General features: G+C 38.7%; 2 protein-coding genes across 8 annotated transcripts in view; both read right to left on the bottom strand.

Annotated features, from left to right (window-relative positions):
- Positions 1 to 8,520, bottom strand: BRS3 (bombesin receptor subtype 3). The gene is made up of 3 exons (XM_083796720.1): positions 7,257 to 8,520; positions 4,278 to 4,629; positions 1 to 3,682 (listed from the first exon to the last, which is right to left on the bottom strand). Exons 1-3 carry the CDS (start codon positions 7,685 to 7,687, stop codon positions 3,275 to 3,277), a joined length of 1,191 nt encoding a protein of 396 aa, XP_083652846.1. The 5' UTR covers positions 7,688 to 8,520; the 3' UTR covers positions 1 to 3,274.
- Positions 8,521 to 13,231: 4,711 nt separating this feature from the next.
- The window catches only part of ADGRG4 (adhesion G protein-coupled receptor G4), a 56,330-nt gene continuing 42,551 nt past the window's right edge, over positions 13,232 to 27,010 (bottom strand). For all 7 annotated transcript variants that reach the window (XM_083796698.1, XM_083796700.1, XM_083796695.1 and 4 more), the window contains 9 exons: positions 26,141 to 26,186; positions 25,165 to 25,268; positions 23,605 to 23,726; positions 22,528 to 22,796; positions 21,224 to 21,317; positions 19,862 to 20,151; positions 19,205 to 19,306; positions 18,220 to 18,372; positions 13,232 to 17,559 (listed from right to left, as the gene is read on the bottom strand). In XM_083796698.1, coding sequence (XP_083652824.1) covers positions 17,432 to 17,559; positions 18,220 to 18,372; positions 19,205 to 19,306; positions 19,862 to 20,151; positions 21,224 to 21,317; positions 22,528 to 22,796; positions 23,605 to 23,726; positions 25,165 to 25,268; positions 26,141 to 26,186 — 1,308 coding nt within the window. In that variant the 3' untranslated portion in view covers positions 13,232 to 17,431. The remainder of the gene's footprint in view (positions 17,560 to 18,219; positions 18,373 to 19,204; positions 19,307 to 19,861; positions 20,152 to 21,223; positions 21,318 to 22,527; positions 22,797 to 23,604; positions 23,727 to 25,164; positions 25,269 to 26,140; positions 26,187 to 27,010) is intronic.

The raw sequence follows: 27,010 nt of genomic DNA, 5'->3' as shown, positions 1-27,010 counted from the left end.
TATAGTTTCACAAACTGATTTTAATGTTATTCTGTGCCATTTGCTGCAGATGCAGCCTGTTACACCATATCCATGCTTTGACATGATTTTGTTCATTTTATCTGGAAAATATTTCTTGAAACTAAACCAATATCTTACACTGAGAGTGCAGATCAGAGCACCGATACTGAACCTGTTGCTGACTCAAACATGATTTGTTACATCTATATCTATTAAAGCTGGCAGTGTGAACATATTCACAAAACAAGCTATAAAAAGGCACGTCTTAAAAATAGTATTTACTTACCAATAAAATTCCACATGAACAAGTCCTGTGATAGAGTCTTGTCTTTCAGTATTTTGTACCTTTCTTCTACATATTCTTTCATTGTGGATATAAATAGTAAAACGCTAATTCCTCATGCCAATTCTTTGCTAAATGGCATTCAATATTTCTGTAAATACACATTATTCCCATTTTTTTTATAGAATTGCACGTGTATTACCTAGGGCTGAAAGAACTGTTTTTAACACTGAGAAAAGGTACCAAAAGAAACGATTCCTTTCTCCTAAATCCAGTTATGGTAACATGGAGACATTTTATGGATAGTTATATTGGATGAATAGATGGAATGAGTAACATCAGATCATTTAGATAAAAATAAATATTGACCAATATATCACCCCCATTCAACATTTCATGAAGATTTGAAAATATAGAATTATTAACATAGAATAGTTAAATCATGACTTGAAATATTGCCAGTCTTTAACCAAGATATGTGTAGCATATAGCAAAACCATCACACTTCTAATACAATATATTAGCAATGGATAGACCATCCAGTTGGAGGAGTAGTTACACAAGCAAAGAGTAGCTGCATGCAAAGCAAAGAAAATGGTGAATTAGGAAACTGATTTTTAAGGGCTACTGTGAGGTATCACCAAGGACTTTGCAGTGAAAAATATGCCCTCCAGCAGAGACAAATTGTGAAGTCCAGAAACATGTGGCAGATTTATTTTCTAAAAGTTTCAATAAACTAAAATAGAGAGTGTTGTAAGGGACTATAACGTTTGTTGATCCTTCTTTTATTTAGAATTCCCTATAGTAAGATCTAGGAAAAGAAAAGTAGGGTCTTAAGTGTGTAGGCTTATTTGCCCATTTCAGTCTCACCCTGCAGCTCCATTAAAGAGAATGAGAAGGGGAAAATATCAGTGTAATGTGTTGCATTTGTACGTTGCTCAGTACCAGGGAATGTGTTCTGTTAAGACAAAGAGAGTAAGATGAGGTCTCTGGAGTCTGCTTTGCCATAAATTGCATTTCTGTGCTGTTACATTTCTATTTACTTCAATGATCCTATCCTGGCATACAATTGGTACAATAAAATGGAGAAACCGTTTGAAAATTAGTGCTTACAGTCTTGCAGCAAATAACGTGAAGAGCGTAGTACAATAAGGGCAGGCCTGATGGGATTAAAATGGGCTATCATTAAACTGGTTTAAGATGACTACAGAGGTTGTATTCCAATGCCTTTGGGATTTATAGATTAGTTTTATTATTCTGATTAGGACAGTCAGAAGAGAGAGACTGCAAATAGATTTTCTGCATCTTATAATGAACTCAAATAACAGTGCACGGATGGATGGATTTCCGTCCATGTGTTGTTAAGGGCTCTGTACAACTGGAGGAGTGTTATGTCTTCAAGGGTTAGTTAGTCTTTCAAATAAGAAATAAAATTCAAACTTCTGTGACTGACAGCAGCAGTTTGTATAATTCATATGTTGCAACCTCACTTCAATAATTCAATGCACAACTTCTTTTTTGAAAAAGCAGTCCCTTATTTTAAGCAATAGAAAATCTATTGTGGATTTTTAACACCAACTCCCACAGAACAAAATTTTGGTTCAGGGTACACAAGCCTAATAAAAATAGGTTTCATTCAACGTTTTGCTAATGTGGGGCTGGAAGATTTGCTTCTTGTATTTCCTGATAGGAAGACAGTCCCTGCCAGCAGCGCTGCTTTGCTTTTTAGGCATAAACAGGCTGCCCATGACAGGCTATAGCTGACTTGGTTACACATACAGAGTCATCAAAATCAGTGGATTTGAGATTAAAAGGCCAATCTCATAAAGACAGTCTATTATAATATGAAAAGGGGATGTTACTTGAATAACTCAAAAATAGAAGGCTGGTACAATAGAAAAATCCAGCTCTCCCAGCATGCTTGTAGATGTGCAGATGATTTAGAAATGACCACATTATCAAGCAATACCCTACGGGTGCAGTGGATCTGTACAGGGAAATGGTTAGCCTGACACCCACAGTCTACACTTTTGGGGGCTCTAGTTCACTCCAGCTCCAGTCTGGTTCCATGGACCGAACACAGTTTTATCTGAAAGAAAGGCAGGTTGTGCGCTCTGGGAGGCAGACCAAAGTAAGGCAGGTAGGGTTGTCTGAGCAGTTTGCTTCAAAAGTGCGCTGCAAATCCAAACTACAACTCTCATACAGATCCAACCCAATTGCTCGATGTAAAATCATTATAACTATGAATAATTCTGCTCATTTGAGAAGTATCCATAGATCACAAAGAACGTTACAAAAGTGGCTAAAGATGATTATCACAGCTTAAGAGAGATGATCACCTACTGGATTGCTTGACCTTCTTGGGATGTGAGAAGGGCATCACTTTAAACTGCAATCAGCTCCTACCCCAAATTTCAAAGTCACTGGCAGAGCAAAGGGTAGCATTGATCTGGCTCATAATGCTTTTTTTTTTTTTTACTACATCATATTACAAACTTTTTTTTTTTTTCATTTTGACTTGCTTCCCAACGCATTTACTCATTTTCAACATCTGGGACAAGGAAAGGAATAAAAAATCTGTCAGGCTGATGGTTTTATCAAGATGCATGGTTTTACTTGCTTGCTTTAGATGGAAGTACTTCACAGAAGGGAGCTCCCAGTCGCAAGTCACCAAGGACAAAACAATCCCCACAGCCAATTTTCGCAGCAACTTTGCTGGCTCCGGTCCTGCTCAGCCCAAGAATCTCCGCTAAGGTCGCCTGTTGATGCTCGGGCAAATGAACAACTCCTTTGAGCCTACGCTGAAAATTTCAGCTGCTTTATCTTCGTCTGCCACACACTTTGATTTCTTTGTTGTATGCTTTAAAAAATTAGGAACTCCTGGTGAAAATCTTTTCAGAGGCAGGGCAGGGCATGGCATTTCTCCATGACGCAGACAGTAGTGACTCAACTGCAAATGGTCAGTTTCTGTCCTTCTTCATCACAGATGGACTAAACACTTTCCTCTTCTTTTGTGATACTGTAATCTGTTAGCAGTGTAACACTGATTTCTGAGCCGTGTGTGCTGCCTGTGATTGACAGGGCTCTGGTAGGTGAATTGCTTTGGGTAGCACTGGGAGGCTTTGTACGAAGTTTTGCCTTGCAGCATGAGACTTGCTTTTTAAAATGTTGCCGGAAACTTTTACTCAGCCAATAAAGAGCAAAAGGGTTGACACAAGAATTGCTGAAGGCCAATGCACGGGAAAAAATAGTAGCTATCAGATGAAAGGTGGAAGCATCTACAGAAGAATGGTATGTAAAGGAGCGGTATAGGTAGAGGATGTGGTTAGGCAACCAGCAAAAGGCAAACAAAGCAACAAGCACCAGCACTGTTTTTGCAACTCTCTTGCGGGATTCAATCTACAAGAAAATAATGCATACCTGGTATTAATAGCAATTAGTAACACATTTATGTACTTGCTGCTGATTTTCAAAGGAGTTTAAAAGCCTAAATGCATTAGTGACCAAAAAAAACCCCAACATGAAATGGCAAAGAAAAAATAAATAAATAAAATAAATCGATTTCATATTTTTTTAACAAAGTATTTCCAATGCAAAGCACATTCCCCTTCTATTATAAATCACATGGGAATCTCAGCTAGATTAGGATTTATAAGTAAGTACAGGTCAGCTAACATGGATGAGGTCTTACTCTTTAGAATTCAACTTCATAACTCCTGAGGTTCATAGGGTCATAATAAAGCAAAGCAAATTTTTAGGGAAAAAAAAGTTTCTCTTTAGGAAAGCATGTACACTCACAATTAAGTTGATGAGACATAAGTATATGCGTAAGTGTACAGCTGCATTTGGATTGCTAATATGCACTGAGTTTATGGAGAATTTTATTCATCTGTTTGTGCATATTATTAGGAGGTTTTGCACTCGAGAATGAAGACTTGAATCAGCTTGACAGATTCTGGAAAATTGGACGCTTTAGTCCTTGATCATAACTTACCTGCTTACGGGCGTGACCGTGTTCTTCTGCTGGCATGTTGAATGTACTTTTATATAAAGTTCTGGCAATGAGAAAATAATAGACAGAAATGACAGCTAATGGCACAATGTAGAACACTAAGAAGCAAACCAGGGAGTGAGCTTCCTGCAGTATCTTCTCAGATACAGGATAGGGGGCACATGCCTCAAAAGTTACATTTTTCTCAGGATTACTGAAAGAATACAGGTCTGAAAAAACGGCCTCTGGAATAGCAAATATCATGGAGACAATCCAGACAGAGCCAGCTTTACAGCAGGTCTTCAGGAGCGCATCTGAGGTCTGCAGTTCCAAGGGCTTAACAATGGCTCTGTACCTAAAAGCAACCAACACCACTGTCAGAGTAAATACAGTAGTAGTACAAGCACTGATTGTGTAAACTTTCTGAGGATAAAGCCATCCCTATTTGCACTAAACTAAATTTTGAAGAATCATCTTGGAAATGAAACATATACTAGCTCATTATAATTAAGATGAAAATGCAAAAGTTAGTTTCAAGCATATATCGTTTTAATGAATTGGCTGGCAGGACTTGTGATTGAAGCCTTCCTTAGTGAAGGTGCTTTCTACTGTTTGGATTAGAATCAGTAAACTCTCCTAGTTTCGTGGAGCTGCACAGAAAGATAAATGAGAGAGTTAGCTGCAAAACTGGTAAATGTATGAATTAAGTTAACTGGCTTATAAATACATGAAACCATCTATGTGCACTCTTCGTTTCCTCCTTGTTCCTAAGATCCTAGCTGAGTGCAGTGATCTTACTCAAACTAATGCTCAGGTGTTCATTCACATTCATAAAATATGAGCTAACACTGCTGTTGATTCATGGCTGTGATTCTGCTGCATCCGGACTGAGTGAAACGTATGAGAAAATCTGGACAAATCTATGGATGAGTCAAAATCTCTGTGGAAAGGGGACATGGAAGAGGAAGCAGCTCCCACAAAGGTGGGTGAGGCACACGAATCAACATACCCTGCTCTCAAAACATCAGTGACACTTAATGATGCGGACAGAAGAGGTCTTTCCAGGGGTGCACAAGACTGGCATGAAAGGAAACGTAGTGAAAAAGGATCCAGAGAACAAGACAGTTCAGATGTACTATTTTGCACAAGCTGAGGATCTGGTCTTCTCTTTCTCCTCTAGTCAAGTTTAAATAGAAAACTGAAGTCTGGATTGTTGTTTATCAAATAAACACAATTTTTATTGACCTCAAGCTCTTCTAGTATACTGGAACATGATTGTGCCCATGACTTATGTTCTGAATTGTCTGAGTAAGTTTGCCATATAGTTATCCTGTGAAAACATCTTATGGAGTATTTATATAACAACTACTATGAAGAATCAAATACAGAAGGAAGTGTCTCAATGATGGATGTTGAACTGACTTCGTGCAGGACCACAATCTTGAAACTGTGATAAATATTTCAGTGAAAACATCATCTTAATATTAGTAACAAATAAAATGCAAAATGTTAGGAATTATTAGGAAAGCAAAGGATTGAAAAGAGAGATTGTGCAATTATCTTTATGTCTGGTTCAGGCAACTCATGAATACCATGTGCTGCTCTGCACACATCTCAGAAAAACATACTAAGGACGGAATATAACATGAGCAGCCTGGAGAGGATGGATAGGGATTGTTAAGTCTTCTGGCACAAGAGCCAGAGCCATCAAATGAAGCCACGTTCAAAACAAAACAAAAATCAAAACAACAACAAAGAAGAAAGAAAGAGCAGGGGGAAAGTCATTGCTAACCAAGTTCAAGAAGAGACAGGACAAGGATCTAGAAGAAAAATACATTGAGGTTATTAAGTAGACAGAAACCACATCTGCTCAGGAGATCGTCTGAAGGCTTAGGTGTGTTATTGTAACATCACTGTGTTCTTACCCTACCTATGTGTCTTTTCTTGTCTTCGTATTACCACTGCTTGAGTCTGGGTTTCGGCCTGCATGGACCCTTGATCTGACAAAGCATGGCCGGTCTTATGTTGGCCGAATTGTTTTAGGTTACAGTTACAGTAGCATTACTTGGGATTTAAAGTCTGGACACGTGCTATTACATACAATCTACAACTGCTGATATCTGAGATGAGAATCTTTTTATTAGAACTAAAACTAAATTTGTCTTTTTCTGCTCCGTGCCATGCTCATGCTGATTGGTCTGGAATCTCATCATAGTATTGTTCATTCAGAAAGGAGGTGCACTGAAAAATGGTTATTCAGCAGTTCCTTACAACAAGAGTCAGATGGGAGCACTGATCCCTATTAACAGTGCTTCATTTGTACCCCGACTTTAATTTCAGGACTTCTGGGCTAAAATATATCTGGAAAAAATGTAAGAACTGTAAGCTCAAAGCAGAGAAAGTATTCCAATTGTGCCACGTTATCTCACACTAAGCACTTACCAACATGAAAACTACTATAAGTATTGCAGTAACCATCAAGTCACAAGAGTCATGAAAGTAGTTTGTCCCACAGTCTGTTCGGAGTTTACTTTTGGCTCTTCATCCCACATGTCACTTGTTTTAGTTCTAAGATTTTAGAGCCTCACTGAGTGCACAGGAGTAAGACAAAGGATTTCCACTCAGTCATTTTTCACAGTTTTATTTTTCATCTTCATTGACTACTTTAGTGCACCACTAGATAGCACCAATATACTGTCTTTTCCCTGCCTTAAGCAATTTACCTTTTCTGTGCAATGGAGAAAAAAAAAAAGTACTTCAAAACTAATAAAAGGTCAGAAGACTTAAAGAGTCTTTCTCACTTCAGTCTATTAAAAAGAACTGTTCCAATTTTTCTAACACACATTTTTAAAATAAATGGGAGGGTTTTTTCTTTTTTTTCAGTCCATTAAAATGTGCCATTTACTATTGTGCAAAATGATCATTTCTGCTCTTTTATTCATTTCTAATTTCACACTGGCAAACCAGTTGCATCAGACCCACCTGTCAGCACTGAGAACAGTCAGTGTGAACACTGATACTCCAACTGAGGTTAACTGGATGAAAGACAGCAGCTTGCACCCAATTCTTCCGAAGATCCAGGTATCCACAATGTAACGTGTTGCATCTACAGGCACACAAGTTAATAAAAGCAGTAGGTCTCCAAACGCCAGGCTGGTGATGAAGATGTTTGGAACCGTCTGCATTGATTTAATCTTGAAAAAGACTTTGATGAGTATAGCATTTCCAAGGAGACCCACTGAAATGATCACAGCATATGTAACGTAAATTGTGCACAGTATTTCTAATCCTGGAAAGGAGTCTTCAGTCCATTTTTCACTTGTGGTTTCATTATCAATGATTGATTTCAGTTCTGTACCATTTGTAGATGCACACAAAGTCTGATTAGATGAATGCAAGTATACTCGAGACATTTCTTTAACTGTTTCTTCTCCCCAGGCTGGACTTAAATTGATCCAAAAAAAAAAAAAAAGTTTAGTAATTAGCTTGCAGCATATCAGCAAGGTCAATAGAGAGGTACAGATTAGTGTCTGAAGTTAAGATTCCCGTTGCACATTGACTACTTGCATCCCCTTCTGGGTCTCAAAGCATGCCTAGGATAAATGCACACAGATCTTGTTCTGAACTGTGTAGGAGGTGGAGAATTTTTTTATTGGCTTTTCAGCTAGTGGAGCAGAGAGGGAGGAGGAAAAAGAGAAAGGGAGTTTCTTTAAAGATAGTAGCAGAAATGGTGTGGATTTTTTTTTTTTTTGGAGGTATCTGGCAAATAACTATTGTATTATATTCACTGTGCTATTACAGTTCACATAGTACCTATCAGATGTTTGTTAATATTTTTTCAAAATACTCTAAAAAGAAAATAAAATGAAAACCTGAAATAGTTTTATAAAACATACGGGTAAGCATAGAATATACTAATTTAACATAAAACTGTAAAGTATACCCTGATGACTGATAAAAATATCTCAAAATATAGATAGTATTCGTTTAAAAAAAAAGCCTTAGAGACAGCCTGTATTCGTCTACATTCTAATTAGTATTTCCATAACTGAAATGCAATAACGTTCCTGAAGGCAACATAAGATAGAAATTTATGGCCATAACGCTGCTAACACTTACATTAAAGTATAGGTTTCTCCGTTGAAACAGTCCCGTTGATAACAAAGCCACAACTTATGCTGAAGTTTGGACAGGCTTACAGACAGTTGCAGTACAGAAGCCCACTATCTTGCAACAGTCCATGTATTTATAGGCTGTGAATGGTACAACTGATGATTCAAGTTTTTTGAGAGAAAAACAACTTTTCATGATGCTGTCTCAATCACATATGTTAGTACTACGGGTTTTCTTATCTTTAGATTAGTCAACAGTCAAATCTGAAACTGTACTCTGTGATGAACTCCTGATTAATGTTAGTGGAAACTAAGGTATGAGGAATGTGACCTATTGGGCTAAATTTCCTGAAATTGAGAAAGTCAAAATCTTGTTTATAAATAATGAAAAAGGAAAGGATGTAAAAGGGCTGAGTTTTATGTCTTGAAAATGAAGATCAGTAGCTGGAGTATTTTTTCCTCCAGATTGGTCTTCAGCTGTGATGTTGGAGTGAAGAAAGTAGTCTGCGCAAATCACAAAAGCAATCTTATTGCCAAGTCCATTACCTTTCGCTATACACACACACACAAATCAAGCTTATTTCATTCAAAATACCTCTTCTACATACTAAATACAAAAAATCCCAGTCCCAAGCCTTGCAAGCACAACTATGCCATGGTTATCAGGCAGTGATGCAAGTAGACCCATGCTATGGCCAGGTGGAAGAAGTAATCACTGATACGACAAGGATGTAGGGGTTAAAAATTCCAATTACATTTTTTCTGAGTGCTTTTAGAAGAAAGTTCTTGTCACGATCAACCATAATATGTCCTTTTATACAGGCACAGTATGTAGGTTGCTCACAGATTTAGGTGTCTTTGAGGATGCCCGATTATGTTGTCCACCCACACCAGTGTAGTACTGTGCATTATATTTAATATAGAGTTCGGCAACTGTAGAAGATTGTGACAGCTTAATGTCAGATACTTATATAAAATGTTTAGATTTCCTGTATAGGAGAAGTGGGGTATCAGCAAACATTAGGAACTAATTGTTACCCACCAAGTGTTGAACACTCAAGGGTAACATCTGAATGAAATATCGGGTGTTTGGCTAAAATTGCAATTTAGCTGAAAGAAGCTTGTTACTTTCCTTGATTTGACAAGAGGTTGGTTGAGGTAGCAAAGTTCAGTTAGCAGCATAGGTTCTCAGCCTTGTGCAGTCCCAGAGTTTTCAGACCCATCAGATTTGGGCTGACAACTTGAGATCGTATCATAGCTCAGTTTAATCTGTCCCTTGATTTTGTACAGCAAGATAGAGGACCCAAACTGGTACCCTTCTGTGTAAGAGAGAACCTAGAGGACTGGAGACTTTTGAGTTATGAGGTGCTCCCAGTGTTTGGCTTGGGGGATGATTCAGGTATGAAAGGAAAGGTGACAGACCTCCCAAGCTGTATTTAAAATTCTTGACGTTGCTAACATCTGTCACAGATGAAAGCAACCCCAGAAAGGTGCGAGGGCTTAAAATTCTGTTTACTCCTGACATTTTGTGTGCTGTTTATTCATAACAGGACCTGAATTTAACTATCTGAACCTGAATGTTCTGTCTGATGCTTCACACTGTGAGGCCTGCATTATCTGGAAGCACAAAGACATTTTTCCTGCTCTCTCTCTAACAGGGCACGGTACATACGTCTAACCAACTTCACAGCAGTATGAAATTCTACTTGATTCTCTCTTTCTATTGAGAGAATATATTTTTCCCAACTTTCTGCCTCCTTGATGGAATATGGCAGAAGAAAGCTCTTTTGCTTCTCACAATTCTTCCTACAGAGCTTGTATTACTGCAGGCTTTAGCTCGTCAGAGAGGTCCTCTCCTTATAGAGCATAAGATGTTCTTAGTTGACTGTCAGGAGGTGAAAAACATCATTTTGAAAAACCACACAGAATCATCTTCTGTAGGAAAATCCAGGAAAATTCCAAGGAAATCCAGGAAAACTGAAGAACAGATAGTAAACATCAGACACACAGTTTGTTAGTGATGGTAGAATTTCAGTGTTTCTGTTCAACAATTCTTGTGTGCTCTTCATTGGTTTCATGGGTAGAAACCAGGCAAGGGAAAAAACACCACATTTTTAACACAGACTCCAATGACTGTGAATCTGAGAATCCAGCTTAAAAGGAAGAGAATGGCATCATTATTCTAAATAGTAAACAACTGTAAGATGTTATTTTAGATCTCTGTCTTCTGGTGTTAAAAGCAATTTGGGTAATTCTGACTATTGTTTAAAGCACTGTGTTTCACAGAAAATGAATGTTCCTTTCAAACTCCATGCTGAAAAAAAAGTGCAAATAAAACACTCAAGAGTATATAATGTAGCAGTATTTTTCATGCAAATTTTCTGTTTTAATGCAGTGTGACTGCTGACTTAAGTCATTTCCATGTGCTGTGTAGTGTCACCCACTCAGAAAAATCTCTTTTGGAACCATTTGCTCTGCACCAAACCAAAATATGGAGAAAGCAGCCAAAATCTTAACTTGTGCAACACATTTTTATTATTTCAATATACACTGGTCATTCAGAGTTGATTGTTATTTACACAAATATGTCAAAATGCTTTGTAGCTAGAGTGGTAGGAATTCAGAACTGATGCACAGGGAACTACGGCTGTATTTGTGAGCCTGTTCTTTTTAGGCTTATTTTAACTCACTTTCTTAGGTCATTATTTGTATCAATGCTCCATCGAACTATTTAGTTGTCTTATTTTTTCTTCTATGTCTCAAACACATTTTCAACCCTTGCTTTAATTGAATCTCCCAGCAGTGTTGCCATCTGTTTATTGCTGGCTGATGTATCTTTCTGTCTCTCCGCTGAGCGAACTGACGTTTATGTTCTTAGGGTGTTAACAACAGAGAGATACCGAACAGCTTGTCTGTCCTAGTAGGTGGAGTCAGTCTTGAATTTTGGTAGACTCTGTCGTGGCATCCTCTCTTAAAAAGGCTTTTCTCGGATATAGAGCTCTCCTACAGATGAGCCACTTGACCATCCTGAAAACTCCAAAAAAAGCCCTAATGCTCAGTCTCAATAATAGCAGCGCCCTTGGATGCCTTGTGAGTACACCATCAAATAGCTGCCGTGAAGTGCCATGCTAAAAGAATGGATATGATGTACTAGATTAGCACCTCGGATGGTGAAGGGGGTGAAGGGAATGCACCAAGGCAGAAGACTGAGACCATGCAAGCGCGGTGGGAAATGGTGAGCTTCCTGGGCAGCTGCTGCTGGCATTTGTGCCCCAGAGGGCCAGCAGAGCAAAGCCCATCACACACCCTTTCCCAGCATGGCGGAGACCTGCAGACCCATTATTTTAGGCTGTTCACAACAGAGCAGAACTCTGCTGCACTGCAGACAGTCCTCTTACTCCCCTCCTTCAAAACTTATTTGAAGCTTAGCAGTCTGCTGAGTTCCATGTAAATATTTTCTTTCCAGGACAACAGTCCAGTGATTCTCAGTAGCCTTTTTTTTTTTTTCCCCAGCTTATCTTATTTTGACATAAAGGTGAAGGAGGGTTTTTTGCTCCTCCATCAAGTAGTCCTAACCTGGAGTTCTTTAACAGATCTAGCTATTAAGCCACAGTCTACAGCTATAACTAGAGCTATGTTATCTGAAATGTATTTTTCTTCCTAGTGTTTTCTGAGCTGGCTCTGCTAATGGCAAATAATAATAATAATAATAATAATAATAATAATAATGGTAGGAAGATACACACTTCTGCTTTGTTTTCATCGCCATTCTCTCCTCTCATGCTAGTCTCTGTTATACTTAGATCTGAATTTTAATTTCTCTATGCTCTTTACAAGCACACAGCACACCTTGCTGTTCTTATAAGGGAACTGTGCCCACCTGACTGAAGAGCACTGCAATACTTGCATGACCACAACTCCTCATTTTTTCATTTTGAGCGTGTCACTGTGTTGGGAAAGGAGTACCTGCTATAGAAACTGCAGACTGACAAGGCTGGGAGTGTGCAATTTGTTTCCGACTTGCATCTGAGTTGCACCTTTAGTATCTTCCCCTTAAATTGAAATTGCCATGAGTATGACAAATAATGACAAGATATGGGGTCAAAGAGTCTCATATCTCAGGTCAATAGTAAGAATGAAGCTTTTACTTGACAGTTATTTCATAGGTTGTATGACTTGTATGACTTCTGAATCCATTTTCTGGTACCCGGGCAGGCAAGTATTAAATGGGAAAGAGTGAATGCACACCCAGAGTGAGCTCTGCTGTCAGAGACAGCAGTCCATGTTTAGAGCAAATTACCAGCAAATCCAAGGCTGTTTCCAGCTCTGCTCTGGGTGGAATGAATCATTTCCGTGAGCTGCATCTGAGTCCCTCCTTAAACAGAGGGAACATTTTCTCCCCATCTCGTCAGACATTCATTTCTGAGCTACCAAGCGTCAGGAAATGGAAGGTTACATAAGGTACTGCCCATGCTGTATTTCTTCACTTGTGAATACAGGAGCTTGGTTTCCATGCCTGTCAATCTGATGTTTTTCACCCGTATATGGGAACTCTTCTCTATCCTGTATTTTGATTTTTACCATTGCCCAGTGTCCTTGGCAAAACACTGATGGAGGCAAAACATAGCTGGAGCTATTAAAAAGAATATCTTTCCAGGGCACTTTAGTGACAATTTGGTCATCTGTATCGCATTCATACTAGAGTCTAACCACTCATTGTCAAGACCACTTATTTGTGAGAAAAATACATTGTTCTATTACTGGCTCTATCCCCCTGTCACCTGTGCAGAGTTGATACTAAATGAAGACCAGGTGGAGCTGTACAGGCACCGGGACTGAGTAATGTTAGATTGGAATTGGTTTTTGGAACTGAAGATGAGTTGCCAAGTTACACTTCCAAATACCTCAAGACTTACCAGCAGGATTAGGAGCAAAAAAAATGCCATCCCACCCTGCAGCATTACGAAGGTGAGGTGGAAGGCCAGTTCAGATGAGCTATCAAAAGCAGCCTTCAGTGACACAGCAACAAGGCTGGTATCTTGTTGGTTAAAACCTAAGAAAATAGCTTTTGATTTTGTTACTAAGTCTAAATCCGGACTGTTCAGAAGAGTTAGTGGGACTCAGTCTGCCTGTGACAAGATCTCGAAGGCACTCACTCATCAATGGTTCCAAATACCTTTCATCCTGTTTTCTCCACTCTTGCATCCCATTCCAGACCCTCTTTCTAAGAGTTTCCTCAGCCAGCTTCAGTATGAGAATGGCAAGTGAAATACCAGTGTCAGAAAAGAGAGAAAAATAAACATTAAAACATATCTTTGAATTTCTTCCCTCAAGGGAACAGTTGGGGAATGAAATAATATAGCAAGCATATTCTTTTGGGCATCCTTGAAACACTCAATGATTCATTTAATTTAAAACAATTAGAATGCCATTACATGTGAAATACTTTCTGGTAGTTAAAAGCACAGAGTATTATGCAATAGGTAATTATCTTCCCAGTATTTTGATTATTAATCTCAATTCTTTTCCCATAATGACATTTCTTTCAATGTCCCAATAATAACTGCCTTCTAAATTTAGAAAGAATTTTACATCTTGGGCGTAAGTACATACCTATATTGCTAACCATTACTGTAGACTCATAAACTGTCAGAAGGAAACTTAAAACAAAATTACTGACCTTTAACTGTCACCCTATGTAATATCTATCTATCATATCATATCAATGTGCTGTAAATACAGGTGGCAGCTTTAGCCACCGGTCCATGCAGAGGAATAAAAAAACCCTCTATGGCCCCTTGGGTGAGCTACCAGACCTCGGGTCTGAATGCATGGGCGTAGCTGGTACAAAGGGTGGTAGGGTTTGGTGCTGGTCTAAGCAGCAGGATGGGAGTGGGGAGGGTTTTGTCTTTCTGAGTCACCACAGAGGCTGTGGGGATTTTACTATCATTTTTTATTTGTTTTGCCCATAACTGGGTTGTCTAACCCATTGTTAACAACTCACTGAGATCTGACATCAAATAATTGCCTTCATAGATAAATACACTTTTAGAAATCCTTCTTTCATCAGTTTAAAATAGAGCACGCATTTTTCTGGTGTATGTATGGCTAAAAATAAGCAATTTAGGAGTAACTGAGAATGACTTAAAAAATCAAAGGAGCTTTTAGATACTGCTTTTCCTGATAGTGAACAGAGACAACTGATAGAATCGAAAGGGGGTACAGAGGACTCGTTCGTGCTGGTAATGCTCCTCAAACCGTCAGGTCCTTTTCCAAGCCAGAGCTGCAGGAGCTATTCCTGTCACTTGAAATTGTCAGGATGTGAATCAGAAGTGCATAGCAATTTTTTATTAGACTTGTCATTGTGCATGTCCTCTCCCTGTGAAAAACATCAATGCACAATTCTGTGACAGAATGTCAGCATAGATACATTGGAGAAGAGCAAATGTAATGGTGCCAGCGCGGAAGATATTATTTCAGCCCAAAGAAAATTACACATCTTCATTCTGGCTGACAACCTAAACAATGCCATGCTTGAAACATAAATGATATACTGTTTAGCTGGAAAAGCCATTAGGCATATGATGGAGAGTGGAAGTGAGCTAACTGCCTTCCTAGAACAAACAGTGCTTTGCATTTCACATAAGCATGTTGACAGGTTTTTAAAAATTTACTTCCAGATTTTGCTTTTCAGACAGAAGAAAAAAAAATCAATAGCAACAATTGAGAAGTGACATAGCTACACGCCATGCTGCTTTCTCTTCTTCCCACTCTTACACCTCTGAAGCAGGAACCACACACTGACCGGCCAGCATTTCCATCCATTTTCAGGCAGTCTGAAGTATTCTAGCATGTCTCACTGCTTGTCCAGCTTTTATCCAAAGCTTTGTTCCTCCTGGTCATTTAAGCATGTTATGGGGGTATTTAGCAAAAGATTTAGAAAATCAAGGTAGGTTTCATATTTTATCAGGAATGATACAAAGCAATTACAGTATGCAGACTAGGCCAATCTCATGTTGTTTCCGTATTGAGTCTCTTTTGATGCCATTTTATTTTAAAACAGAATAACAGAAAACAGAGTTAGCAGAACTTTCAGCAGGTCTTGCAGTCCATTCTTTTCCCTAAGGCAAAATCAACCTTGCTTTTACCAATTATGGCAGGTATTTGTCTTAGCACCATAAATGCTTTTTAGGACTTGCAATGACAGCAGTTCCATGTGCTCTCTAAACCACTTATTCCAGGGTTATCTGACATTAAAAGTAGAAATTAGAAAAATTAGAAAAATTAGAAAAAGGGAAACAGTGTCAAGCTGTCCATCCACCTAGACTTGGTGATATCACAGCAGAGGCAAACTGATGTGAACGGGGTTCAGGGAAGGACTGAAGCTCCTCTTCCCCCAAAGGCCTCCCACCACAGCCTCCGTCCTTACCCTGGCAGGACACCCCGGGGGTGGCCCAGCCAGGTTGAGTGCACAAGGGGAGTCAGGCACTATGGTCAGCAGCAGGCTGTGGAACAGAGTTTTCATTCATGCTACTAGTGAAAATAAGGAACACAAGCAGAGGATTATAGTTCACATGCCCTACGTACTGAATTGTATTTCATTGTAAATTTCTTACTTTTTTTTTCCTCATTAAAAGCAATTTCAAGTTACAAACAAGTGGGTACTAGGTGGAACTTGTTTGGCTGTTTTTAATGCTAACATTTCTCCCAGAAAGACAAGGATCTGAAGGTGGTCTGTCTAATTTCAAGTAGGCTGGCTGTAGCTACTGTACATTGAAATATTCATCTTTTCCACTAATTGCTGTGTGGGAGTTATTCACAGAATGAAAGAACCTTTTGTATTTGCTGTCATACATACCAGCTCTAAGACAACGTTCCATTATGTTTTTTTTTTTCTTCTCTGCCATTGGTACCAGTTAGTATTTTACTATATTAGCAATCATCCAAAAAATCTTTACTTGAATGATACAGAGAAGGGCATTCAAAATTGAAACTAGCATTTGGTTAAGCAGGCAAGTTACTGATTCAAGCACGCTTGTTGAAATAAAGACCTTCTTCAGTAAGAGAGGAAAGCTACGTCTCCCAGTAGTCAGGATGGTGCATTTCTTCTTACCACTACTGTGATCAAATTCCTTCTTTTACAACCACAAATCTGATCCAACTCCTGCTGCAGTTATTCAAGAGAGTGCTGCAGACGTTGAGCGTGAGCTGCAGTCAGGTCACAAACAAAAGCAGAAGTGGTTGCTGATACCAGCAGCAAATGTCAAGCAGTTTCATTCCAACCTGTAATGCTCTACTGTTGTGATGTTATGATATGGACTTTGCCTCCTGCTGTATTCACAGAGAAGTATTAGTAAAGGGCAAACTTTTTAATTGCCACCTCCAAAATTCTAAAATGATAGGATTTTATCTGCTTTTTTTTTTTTTTTTTCAAGAGATGTAATCAGATACATTTATCATACATGTGGATATCCATTACAGGTAGGGATTTCAATTTTTCTTGATTCTACATTCCATTTTAGGGTACTGGGCAATGTTTTCCAACATTTAAATGATAGACTCCTCTTTAGAGTTCTAAATCTAAGGTAGAAGTGCCAATACATCTGAAAACAAAAACATACAACTAACAGGAACATCTTGGAAAGCTGAGTCCAATTTGTGTAAGTTGGTCAGAGTCCATTTTAAAAAAGCAAGGAAAGATGGTCATTGAGGAACCTAGACATCTATGCCAGAGATAGCCAGCTAACAAGCTCAAAAATATGACTGAGGACAAACTGTGAGAAGTGAAATGACAAGAAAGAGAAAGCTTCCAGTCACTGTTTAATATGACAGCTAATCTAAGAAACACAGGGGGACCATATTCTTAAGTGGCCAGTAGTGTCATGCTACTGAAGCCTAGATAGTTGAATCATGGGAGGGTTTAGCTCTATAACTGTGTGGAGAGTGATAATTGTACATTAAAAGTAATTATTTAGATCAATGTTTATTTCTACATGCCACAAAAAACAACCATCGTTAGAGAATCAGAAGAAAACAAATTCAATATCAATGAAAAAACCTTGCTGTCTGTGGATAGTGGAGCTTTTTATCCATGGATGATATTCTATGTGAATAAGGATGTTTGGCCTCATCATCTTCTGGAGTTATAGCAGTTGGGTTGTAATGAACTTCAGCTAGGGAAAATAATGGGGGAAAATTTTCAGTGGTGCTAATTTGTTTTTACTTATTTAGAAAGAAACCTGACTATGCACAACTCAATAAATACAGCTATGCTTTAACTTCTTTGTGAAACTAACTGAAATCATCATGTTTCCAAAACCAGCTAGGAATGTTTGGTGCTTAGGTCAGAATTCCTATAAAAGAATTTTGTTTTCAAAATACAGCTCTGCAACAATCTCTCCATCTTGAAAGGCAAAATATTCTGCTGGGATTCTTCTGAACTAAACAGGCTCACAGCAGGTCCTGTTCAGTTTTCTGTAATCCCCCAAATCTTTGAGCTTTTGGGAATGCATGAGATAGAATAGACTACAGTACTCCCTAACTGGGAGCAGGTGCCATGAGAATGACAGCCAGCTGGCACAGGGTAGAGCATTTCTTAAGTGCCTAGGATGGAAGCTAAGCTGAGAGTTCCCCTCCTTTTGGAAAAAAGCCATACCAGGATCTTAAGGGTTTTCTTACTTTCCTTCATATAGCAAAAGCCATCTGTAACACAGCCATTAACCCCAAACTGAAGTCTGGCATAGACAAAGCAGTGAAAGCTTTCCTATATATTTCCATTGGTTGGGATTTGACAGTCACCATATGGAACCTTAGCATTTAGTCTATTTTCTTACCTATCCTAAAATTCATATCCGGAGAAGTCCTAGAGGGGAAATCTGAGCCACTCAAAGTTGAGCTTGTTCCATTGCAATTTAGATTCCACAAAGTTGGGGACGGGTGTCGGTGGTTTAAATTCCTTGGTGTAGATGCACTTGATCCACTCCAGTCTGAAATCAGAGAGCAGAAGGCACAGGAATAAAATCGTGTATGGGAAATTCTTCCTGGTGTGTCACATTTCAAACTACCAAAGACCAGGGAGGAGAAAGTTCTGGGCTTGTTTCTTGTACCATCCTTGTACCTGCCCTGAAGCACTGGTCTCTGTGCGGCATAACGCACAATTCCTGATGTTAAGTTTTACACGAGCTATGTCACACTTGTGCAGGTAAGGCTGGATACCAGCAATTCAGTCTTCTACTTCCCCTTTAGGAATCAAGTCCAGTAATACTCATTTAGATAAGGCCATGCCAAAGAGTTCAGGAGATACACAGGGGAAAGGAATGGCAGTCTTACCCTTATTGTATCATACGGCACAGAGCTGGCTGATGCTCAAGGGAAAGTACACCATGTGCTGCTTAGAGCATTCTTGCTGAATTCCCCCAGCAGAAATGGAAAGCTACATATTCCTCAGCAGCACACAATGCACAGGACTGTACACACAATGCTCATGACACAGTACATTTGTGTTAATACAGGGTAAGTTTCTGAATCTCAACTTTGTGAAAATTGGAAATCCACCAAACACATAGCTCACACACTGGAACGACGAACTGCACATATATTAGTGACCAAGCTGGAATCTCTTTCAGAAAGCTACATTTTTCACTGCATACTGACACCTCATGCTCATATCATACAAGCAGTTAAAGGAAGAGGAAAAAGTCCAAAAAATTATCCAATGCACTGCAGAAATAATAGAAAACTATTGAGAAGAACACCACACTTCTTAAAGTAGGACAAATGTGACACAAGCCAAGCTAAACAAAACCCCTTAATGCTTACCAGAATAATTCTTCCGATTAAACCTCCTCCAACAAAAGTGCACCTGGCACTGCTTCATTACATTATCCTTCATTAGGCAATGAAACACAAAAATAAAGAATCCTAAAGAAGTAAGAAGAAAAAAATCACATTTTTGGGGTTGATTCTCCAACCTTCTGTCCCTTTTCTGATGTTTTTGTATGCCACTGAGTTACAGTAAGTTATGTATAGGCAGAGAGGTGGCCTCTGGGCCAGTATCATGTTGGTCCAGAATTATACTTGAAAGTCATTTGTGCATATGAAAGGGTAATGGAGAGAGCTGCCTGCACATTTGGTATAAGAATAATCTCAAAATCACTGGAGATTCTCAGCAACCATTTTTATTCCCAGATGAAAAAGACTGTACCAGCTCCTGAAAAGATGCACTTATTGGGACCCATCCTTCTGAAGCAAGCATTCGTGTCTTTAACAGTAATATCTATCATAGCAATGCTATCTAAACAACGCTGTCATTTCACTTCAACAGAGCTTTCCTACTGAAATAGCTAAACAGTATAACACAAAAGCTATATGAGCTCTCTGCTTCCCCCATACTTGAATTATATAATATTACAAATGTATTTCTGTTCCACAGTCCTAAACTGTTGCATTTATAGCCGTACTCCATTCAGAAATTACCTTGCAAGCTGTTAAAAATGCTGAAGAGATACAAGAAAAATATCCTTACTGCTCCCCAGGCAAAAAAGGCAAAGCCCCAAGTTACGCCCAAAAGGAACATCAAACTGAAGGCACTTTTGACGTCCTGGAGAAAAACCTGCTTCCAGAATCTGTCTCTCTTTTGTGTCCTTGATTTCACAGAGTGGACTTGAAGGAGAACTGTGATGAACATGGCTGTATTCATCAAAAATGCTAAGAAGATATAGGCCACAACGGAGATGTAAAACACTGTGTTATCTTGAATCCAGCAACTGCAAGAAAAGGAAGCATGAATTTGATAATGAATTCTGCAGACAGTGAAGCTAATGAAGCTTGGTTTCCAAAATAATCCTCATGTATGGTTCTCTGATACCTAGCAATGAGCATTCCCTAACACCCATTACTTTCCCCCAGTAAGGACTTTCATAGAATCTCTCTAATTGGTTGCCTTTTTCATGGATGTTATAGAAATTTAATATCTTGGAGAATTTAATATTTCTGTCAAATTAAGATAAACTTGATAAGTGTTTCACAAATTAATAATGTGCACACAAAAAGATACACTGCCTTAGGAAAACCAAGTTAAATATGACTTAATTTGGAGTTTAGAAATACAAGCATTGGCTAGCTTTTCCTTGTACAGCAGTTACTGAGTTTTGTTGACTTTTTGCTAAAGACTGGTAACAGTCTTCCCTCAAAGGTGTTATGGGTGTGTGTTGTCCCTCTGACAGTACAGAATTCAAATATTTCAGGTAATCTTCACCAATGTCATAAAACCCTTTTAAAGGATGAAAGAATGTAGCGTTTTCCCACTGGAAAAGAGGAGGTTGAGATGATTAAAATAAAAGAATTTGAAATGATCAAAGGCTTCTTAAAGATGAAAGAGACAGTGATGTGAATTGACATAAAAAATAAAAATAAAAAAAAAATAACAGAAGCAAATGTGCAAAATACTAGAGCAATTATTCTGCCTTTAGGGTTTACCAGAAATCTAGAACATGCAGGAGCAGATACAAATGTCACAACAAACTGAGTTACTGTCGTGTAAAGGAAGAGAAATTTTCCAGAAAGAAAAAGTGTAGCTGATACAAACAGTGGCAAACTACTGGGCATAAAACTGGAAGAATCCCATCCTGTCCACAATTCCAGTCCACTCAAGTGAGAGTTACTCCATATGTTAGCCACGTAGTCCAAAAGGATCCACTCAACCAGAACCACTAAAAGCAGAGGGTTAAGATGGCAGAGAAAAGACAAAAGCGAGAGCGCAGTTGTTGCCTTTTGGTTATTTCTTCAATCTTTAAGATACTTTGAAAACCATCAAAACAATTGAAATATTATACTTACAAATTGCTGAACGGATTCTTCTCAGACTGTGATCCACCGCCATAGAAATCTTTATTTATAATGAGTACAATAATAATTACAATAGCTGGTATTCCTAAAGTGGAAAAACAGAGGAAAGGAAATATTTCAATTAAAAAAAAAGAAGAATATGGGAAGATGTCAGATAATTTCTGGTGAGTAATTACCACAGACATGTACATCTTGGGATCAAACTGTACTCCTAAAGCTCCTTCTGAAATGAGTGTAATTAAATGTGTGGCATAGCAGGATTAATCTCCTTATTTATGTAAATTACAAATGAGTAGGCATAAAATATCTGTGTTTGCAAAATGTTTGTGAATGTTCAAACATCTCCAGAAGGGATCCAATCTGGTAAAATAAAACCAAATGATTATTACAAAAAGCAGAGTGTTAAAAGATACGCAGACCACAGCATTTTGCATTAAGATCTGATAGAGACAGACATTTTCCAGCCAGTGTTTGATCAGTCTTTTCTTCCATTCATTTCCTATTTGCCACATTTCTTTCAGTTCTGGCTCTTCTGTTCAGAATAACCGCTGCCAGCAGTGCCATTACGTATGGCTGCCCCTGAGAACAATTATGTGCAATATTAAATCTGAGGATAGAGATGATTATATGCTGCACACTGTTCAAAAACATAAAAAATGCTTTAAAACAGCACCTAATGGCCACCCAAACAATATGGGTCAAATTCTGCTCTAGGTCACTGCCTTTGATAACACCTTTTCTAATAACTGAGCCAGCATACTGGGTCCCTTTCATTATGTTTCTCCCTAACAAGTCTCTTGACGCCAAGTGCTTAGAGGAAAGGTGAATCAGTGAAGTCCCCAGGAATGAAAGCCAAATCCATCCCCTGCAGGGGAATTATGCATAGATAACAGCTAAGAACACTAGGCCTGGTGGGGGAGATCAGAATTACCTCTGTGCATCACCAACACAGGGGCACAGGCTGTGGTCAGCTCACACCTCTTCAGGCACATGCACTGATGTCAGCTGCCATGATAAATCATTCCTGTACAGACTAGGAGCAGTAGGGAAGGCATTTCTTTACATTAACTTTTGGCTTTCCTTGCATATAACTGTGCAACATGCACTTCCTGCTACTGTCTCCGTGAGCAGGAGAAACTTAAGCTGAACCTGCCTGGGGGAAGAAATACATCCTTAAGGCTTAGAGAAAGCACCACATTTCTACTAGCTCAGTGTCCTAACTTACTTTTGCAAACATGCCCCTATCTTAGAAAATGTAACGAGCACAGAAATTCAAAAGAAATTCACTTGCTTACCCCATCCAGCAATGCAGCATTTTAAGATGTACTTTGGGATGTAAATATTGAAAACTTTAACAAGAGACAAGTAAAAGTGAACAGACTCCAGGCACATCCATGTGAAAGCTGCAAGCAGGAAATAGTGAAGGAGCGCAGCTACAGTGATACAGAGAGCTGGCTGGTTGAATGAGGACAGCCAGGGATTGACCAGGAAGACCAAGTTCAACATCAGCAGCGTGGCACAAAGATTTAGCAGGATTTTTGCAGGATTGTCTCTCCGCAGCTTTCTAAATGGAAGTGGAAAGTTACAAGGTTATCATTGCACAAATTGTGCTGGGTACATTCTATAATACCAGGTAACATAAATGTGTGTTCAACACATTACAGATTGGCTTCCTGTAGTGTAATTTGTATCTACATTAACATTTTGAATCAAATCATTAGTTTATTTCTGAAGCACATCTTTCAGTCTGAAAAAAATAGAGCTTCTATATACATGAAAGACTTACTAGGCTATTCACACTTGGTAGAAGAGAGATTTAACTTTTTTTTTTTTTTACTACTGCATGAAATGTTAATTGTTATTGCAATATTACTGTCTTAGGAAAACACCTACAGTTGCCTAAGGCTAGAGCCCCATTGTTCCAGGAGCTACTTGTGCATACAGTATGAAACAAAAACTATCCAAAAGAACAAAACACCAGAACAATCAACAGCAAGAGAACAGAAATATAAGCATTTCTTTGTTATTGTTAGTGTCCTCTAATGTACCGTCTATATAGAGAGAATATTCCGGTTTCTTGACATGGTATCTTACCCATATCCACAAAACACCCATTTATGAAATTACAAAAATTTAGGAACACAGAAGTTGTTGAACAGTTCAGACTAGTGCATGTCTCAAAGTATAAGGATTTTAAACCCTCCTGTTTCACCACAGTCAGAGGTCAAAATAAAGCAATACTTATACTTTCAGATCTCACTCTTGCCTCCTGTGCATCACATTAACAAATATTACCGAACATTCTGCTAGTTACTGAAAAATCGTTATTGCTAAGACATTAAAAATGACACAAGACAAAGGATCAGACTTACTCAAAGGCTAGATATGTCACCAGTGTTATACCCAAAAAAAGGGAAGAAGCACCACATCCTGCATAGCTTATCAGAGTTAATACACGATCATTTTTGGTATCTATCTCTGTCCGGGATAAGTCCTGTGTTACAAGATAAAGAATCACAGTTGTTTGCCAGATAAAGAAAATTGCTTTCCATATTTTCACATGGATAAGAAAACAAACTTCTACTCTGCCTACTGTTACTTTAAGAGGGTTTCCATGAATATTTTTATGTGTTTCTTATTGTATAGCCCTACAGAATATCCACACTAGTATGGTCAGCTCCTATATTCAGTATTTAAAATATCTAGTACTTAGTTGTGAAGCTAGAAAAGCTGTACTTCAGAAACCAGAAATTCAGCAAGGATTCCAGTATCTCACACACATTGTTCAACTGGGAGCTTGCTTTGTAGGAGAAACTCTGGTTTGTTTCACTGGCAGTTGCCGTGCTGGGAAACTGCATAAACTTGCTAAATGTCTTGGAGTGTGGGAGGACTCTCCACATCCAGAAAGCATCACCCTGAAAAAGTCATCTGGGAGGCTGGGTCTTGCTTCTCCCAGCTGTTGCCAGGAGCAATATTGATGAGATTTTTGATGTTTCCTGCTACAGTTTCTCTTCTCTTTGGTGAAACTTTGAACCTCGAACAAGTAACCTACATAGCTGGTGTACCATAGACTTAGTGCTGTTAAATACCTGTATCCATGCTTATTGCTTAAGTGGAAGTGCAAAAGAGGTGAGTTCTTAAAATCAGACTGATTTCTGTTTGCTTGAATAGCAGCTTCAGCAAGTTGTCTAAAATCTGTAGCATCTAAATTCCTTCTTGCAGAAGTCACATTTTTAAAGCCTAGAGAGGGCTTCCGTGCCTCTTCTTGAGCAGGGCAATGCTGACCTCTAGGGGAGGCTGGGCAGGCATCTGACAGGGAAGGGACAGCCTTTACCCCGTAGGTTGTGTCCTACGGACATTAAACAGTTCTCAACTATCTACCCAGTTTGCTTAGACCTTTCCTATTCCTATGCATTTGTTGCAATCCATTCTCAGGCAGCCATCTCTGCACTCTCATTTTTTGACATCTGACTTTCAGAGGCAGTTTTCTGTGTATTAAAATACTGACTGCCTTTCCTGCCAAGAGATGATCGTTAATGACATCTACCATATTTATATTAAATTTACCTTCCTGATGGAGTGTAGACAAACCCTACAGAAAGATGTAATATCATTAATTGCCAACTGGTAGGTAATAAATTTAACACAGTATTTCCAATGCAGCAAATAAGGCATTAATATGTATTAAGTTACATTTGCAAAGAAGTGCAAAACACATCCATAAAATGAATTTGTCTTGAAGCAAGTGACATTTAGAGGACTTTATACCATAAAAATTATTATAACTGTTTTGTTTGTTGTTATCAATTTTGGCAAAATTGCAGATAACTAACAGCTAGTATAGATATGAATCTCCCATCTCTCCCCAAAATTAGTGATGACTTTGTCTAGTGCCACGGGACTTTTTTGGAGATGATTCATGCAATACTTACCAGCAAGACTCCAAAATGGGTAAGATGGTTACAAAAACAGATTGTGTAATTCATATCTGTATATTCCATTTCACACCCTGATGTATTCCAACCACCCAGTCCATCTGTGTAATATAGAAAAAGAGATTTTTAAGTAGAGTTAGTCATGCTCAGTCATTTATAGCTCTGCAGCATGCGGAATGTGTGAAGATGAGCTCAAGTTAGTACAGATTGCAGGGTCATTTAGCAGCACACAAGTGATATTTCACACAGGAACACATCTTACATAGTTGCCTGAGTACCTCAAAACTTGGATGAAAGCCTCTGGTGGAACGAAGAAATATTTAAAGTCATTTATATGCCTGCACACAGAGAAAGCAAGAAGGTAAGGAAAAGTCCATTTGACTAGATTGTACTGCAGGATATGGAAATATAGAAGGCAAGAAATATTTATAGGGCAGAGAAATTGTTTAGACAGCATGTAGCATTGAAAAAGCCACATCTTCCCTAGTAACGTTAAATTTATGACCCTATTTATGTGGCATGTATGGCATATTCAGAAGCTAAACTTCTGTTAAATAAATAAATAAAATCTAACACTAATAATTGGGAATCCTCTCCCACATGAGCTGAGTTAACCCAATACATGGTTATCTTTCTGTGTCTGTTCATTCTCTGAGCCATATCCAAGGCTCGACCCCAGCAAAGCCCCCACTGACTTCCCTGAAGTGACTGTGAGAAGTCATCTGACGTTTCCTTGCATTTTTGCTTTTTTCTTAGACTAACTCTTCTTATCTGTGTGGATGCACCATTGTACAATGCCAGACACATAACCACTAGTAATAATGTCGATTATTGAGGTATTGGTGCCAGTGGAAAGGAGCAAAACAGAAGGGGCCACACTGAAGAGCACAGACTGAAAGTTTCAAACTCCATGTCAAGGAGCCAAAGGCTCTGGTGACACAGCAAATGCGACAGCTCTGTACACAGCACTTACTGTTCTTCTGAAAATCCCAAAAGGCGCAGTGCACTGCTGCATTACCCTGAAAGCAGAGAAAAAAGAGGCTGTGACATTTATTCAGTACATCTGTGCATTGTCCGCACTTGCAGACAGTGCATCTTGCTTGTAATCAGGATTTATAACTATGGCACTTTGATTTATCTTCCCCTGTACCGCTTGACAAGAAAGCCCACTGAGGAATGAGGAGAGTTTGGTCTCTGATTATTAGCATAGTAGTGCCTCAAAGGGTCTGTAGGTTACTGAAAATGCTGCGGTTCAGCAGCAGTGAGACAGCTGGTCCCTGGAAACCAGCTGGGACATGGTGCACTCATCCATGGCACTGAAAACCAGCAGAGGGTCCCCATTTTTGCCTTCCCCATTAATAAGTGAAATCGTAGCAGTCAGTGATTTTCCTGGTTTTACCAGCCTTTCTGCATCTTTCATTGTCTGTTTAGGCATAAAAGCTGACAAGTTGTCCAGTTTAGATTGATTCCTATGTCTGACCTCATTGGCTTCATGTGGTGTCTGAGGTGTCATACCTAATTACTGGTGACATTCAAAAATTATGGATAAGACCTGGAATAACAACCTGAGATTTTACATGATAAAAAATAATAATCATAGTAATAATCTCAAGATAAGAAAACCTTTATTTCACAATTTCAGTGTTTCTGTTCTCTCTCTGAAACCAGTCAGGGAAGAGACCTAAGAGAAAATAAAGCTTGCCTGTAGGTCACAAGCAGATGAACAAATTTAAATGGATATTTAATGCAATGTTTGCTCTTGGGGACATTCTAGTTTATTACTCATAATGCTGCAGCAAACTTTCCCAAGGCGCAGATTCATTTTCCTTTATTATGAATAAAG

Source organism: Anser anser (genome assembly GCF_964211835.1).
Source record: "Anser anser genome assembly, chromosome: 13".
Taxonomy (NCBI): domain Eukaryota; kingdom Metazoa; phylum Chordata; class Aves; order Anseriformes; family Anatidae; genus Anser; species Anser anser.
Note: the sequence above shows the minus strand (reverse complement) of the source record. Positions and strands in the feature narration are given on the sequence as shown.

Excerpts from the sequence above, each read along its gene's own strand:
- BRS3 (XM_083796720.1), bottom strand. The coding sequence starts at position 7,687 with ATGTCTCGAGTATACTTGCATTCATCTAATCAGACTTTGTGTGCATCT. Across the intron at positions 4,630-7,256 it reads ACTGTTCTCAGTGCTGACAG|GTACAGAGCCATTGTTAAGC; the intron begins GTGGGTCTGATG and ends GGTTGCTTTTAG. Across the intron at positions 3,683-4,277 it reads ACGGTCACGCCCGTAAGCAG|ATTGAATCCCGCAAGAGAGT; the intron begins GTAAGTTATGAT and ends ATTTTCTTGTAG.